Source organism: Chaetura pelagica, unplaced genomic scaffold (assembly GCF_000747805.2).
Source record: "Chaetura pelagica isolate M959 unplaced genomic scaffold, ChaPel_1.0 scaffold1277, whole genome shotgun sequence".
Classification (NCBI taxonomy): Eukaryota; Metazoa; Chordata; class Aves; order Apodiformes; family Apodidae; genus Chaetura; species Chaetura pelagica.
Window position 1 is genome coordinate 28946 of NW_009953841.1, and position 2690 is coordinate 31635.

Genomic DNA, 2690 nt, shown 5'->3' on the forward strand with positions numbered 1-2690 from the left:
CATCTGGGACACCATGGTGGGGACGGTGTGGATCCCCCTCCGCACTATCCGGCAGTCCAATGAGGTAGGGAGCTGGGCACACCCCCCACCCCTGGACCCTGAGGGTTGTGCAGCCACCCCCCAGTTTTCCTTTGGTGGGGACAGAACCTTCCCCATCTCCACCTGGAGAAGACTGGGCCGGATGCTGCACACGGGGGGCGGTGGGGCTGCGTAGGGGGTCCCCAGCAGCTGTCCTCACCTCCCTTTCTGCCCTGCAGGAGGGTCCTGGGGAATGGCTCACGCTCGACTCCCAGGTCATCATGACTGACAACGAGATTTCAGGCACCAAGGACCCCACTTTCCACCGTATCCTCCTGGACACCCGCTTCGAGCTGCCGCTGGGTGGGTCCCATCCCCAACCCCCCCAGCACCATCCTTCCCTGCTCCTGGCCCCAGGGATGCTCATGAGGCTCAGGGGTGCTGAACCTGTGGCCCCAAAAGCTGGGGGGCTGGTTTTTGGAGGTGGTTTTGGGGGGGGAGTGTCTGTGCACAAACCGAGGTCTGTGCCCCTGCAGATATCCCCGAGGAGGAGGCCAGGTACTGGGCCAAGAAGCTGGAGCAGCTCAATGCCATGAGGGACCAGGACGATGTAAGCCAGGGCAGGGCCAGGGCTGGGGCTGGGCTGGGCAGGAACAGGCAGCCCTCACCGGTCTGTGTCTTCCCAGTTTGCCTTCCAGGAGGAGCAGGAGAAGCCTCTGCCTGTGCCCAGCTCCCAGTGCTGTAAGTGCCGCCCCGTCCCTTCCCTGCTGTGGGACCCCCGCATTGCCTCGGTCCCCCAGTTCCCCTCAGGAGCAGGGTCAGTGCCTGCCTTGGGGTGGCTGGACCCCAATCTTATCCCTCACCCTGTCCATGTTCTCATAGCTCCCCCCATGTCGAGTGGTGTTCCTGTGCCCCTGCCCCACCGTGTGGGAGCTCTCCCATGGGGCTGAGCTGTGGTGGGGATGGGAGGTGTTTAGGGGGTCATGGCAATGGAGCTGATCCCCTGGGAAGCCTGGATGAGGGGCAGTGAGGCTGGTGAGGGGGCTGCTCAGTGAGGGCTCTGGCAGAGCCTGGAGCCTGGAGGCCTTGGGGTGGCAGCTCAGTTAGTCCCAGCCTGTGTCTCAGTTTCCCCTCCTGTAATCGCTCCAGGGCCATGCACAGCCCAGCACTGTCCCAAGCAAAACTGGTGCCTCTGTGCCCAGCCCCAGGAAGTTCAGTGCCTTCCATGCCCATCCCGAGTTCCCAGCCCTGTCCTGTCTTGGTCCTGCATTGCCCAGCATGAGTGATGTCCCTGTCCTCAGCATGGCTCAGTGCCAATGTGCCCCATCCTGGGGTACTGTCCTCAGCACAGCTTGGTGCCACCCTGCCTGGGAGATGCTGGTTCCTACCAGCCAGTTCCTGCTGCTGCCCCAGAGCTGCCTCCATCCTTATTGTCTCTGCCCATTTTTTTGTAGGCAACTGGAATTATTTTGGCTGGGGAGAACAGCAGAGTAAGTATCCTGTCCTTTCCTCTCCTCCCAGCCTGGCATCCCCAGCATGTCCCCCTTTCCTGTGCCATGGCCTGGGGCTCAGGGGACCGGGAGCTCGGGTCCAGCCTGCAGCCTTGTGCTGTGGCTCTGTGCTGGGTGAGGACAGAGGCACCAAGAGTCCTGGCCTGGCCTGTCCTCACAGACTGGTGGGGACACTCTGAGGCTCTGTGCCCTCAGGGTGCTCTGGTGGCAATGAGCAGCTTGTGCTTTGCCTCTGTGAGATGACATTGGTGGGGCAGAGGGAGGTTCCCCCCATGTGTCCTCCTTTTTCCCCTTCTGAATAGCCAATTCCCCCCCGTTCTTTCCTCTTGCCCCCCCAAACCTCCTCTCTGCAGAGGGGAACATGTGCAGCTTGTCCCTCATGCCTTCCTGGGTCTGTGTCCCCACAGCCCCACAGTGGTGGGGACATGGCAGTGGCAGTAGCTGTGCTGGGCATGGGGCAGATTTGGGGCATCCCTGGTGACACTAGGGGTGGGGCCATCCCGTGTCCCACTCACTCTGACCCCTTGCAGATGATGACCCGGACAGCACAGTGGATGACAGGGACAGTGATTACCGCAGCGAGACCAGCAACAGCATCCCCCCCCCCTACTACACCACCTCCCAGCCCAACGCCTCCGTCCACCAGTACCCCATGAGACACCAGCAGCAGAGCTCCCGTGACTCCTACACTGACTCCATGCAGAGCTATGAGATGGACTACTCGGACCAGCGTCCCATCAGGTACTGCCAGACCCCCCCAGCCCCTGGGACCTTCTCTCTCCCCCGCAGGTGGCAGAGGCCAGCGGGTCCCTGGGGTGATGCCGGGGCCGGCGTTCCCAGGCGGTGGGTGAGAGAGGGAAGGATGCTGAGGCAAGGAAGCAGGGGATGGTGCCAGCTCCAACCCTTTCCTTCTCACTGGAAGGTTTTCTAGCTCCTTTGAGTCACTGCTGGGCTCTGGGAGCCCCCAGCCCCCTGGCAGTTCAGAGCCGGTGGGGCGGGATGTAGGCAGAGCTGCAGGCAGTACCCCTGCCCTGTGCTTTGTCCCCGCGGTGGCAGCACGGCCCGGTTCCTCACCAGCTGCCAGCCCGAGGTGCCCGAGCCTCCCTGCCGGCGTCCCCACAGCAGAGAGGCTGCCGGGGGGCGGCGGGGGGTGGCAGGGGA

At 63.2% G+C, this 2690-nt stretch overlaps 1 protein-coding gene across 1 annotated transcript in view; it reads left to right on the forward strand.

Moving 5' to 3' along the window:
• Positions 1 to 4: 4 nt before the first annotated feature.
• Positions 5 to 2690, forward strand: part of UNC13A (unc-13 homolog A (C. elegans)) — a gene marked incomplete at its 5' end in the record, with an annotated part of 39692 nt that continues 37006 nt past the window's right edge. The window contains 6 exons of the mRNA XM_010001318.1: positions 5 to 64; positions 258 to 381; positions 555 to 628; positions 705 to 759; positions 1473 to 1508; positions 2060 to 2270. Of these exons, the coding sequence (XP_009999620.1) occupies positions 5 to 64; positions 258 to 381; positions 555 to 628; positions 705 to 759; positions 1473 to 1508; positions 2060 to 2270 (560 nt within the window). The remainder of the gene's footprint in view (positions 65 to 257; positions 382 to 554; positions 629 to 704; positions 760 to 1472; positions 1509 to 2059; positions 2271 to 2690) is intronic.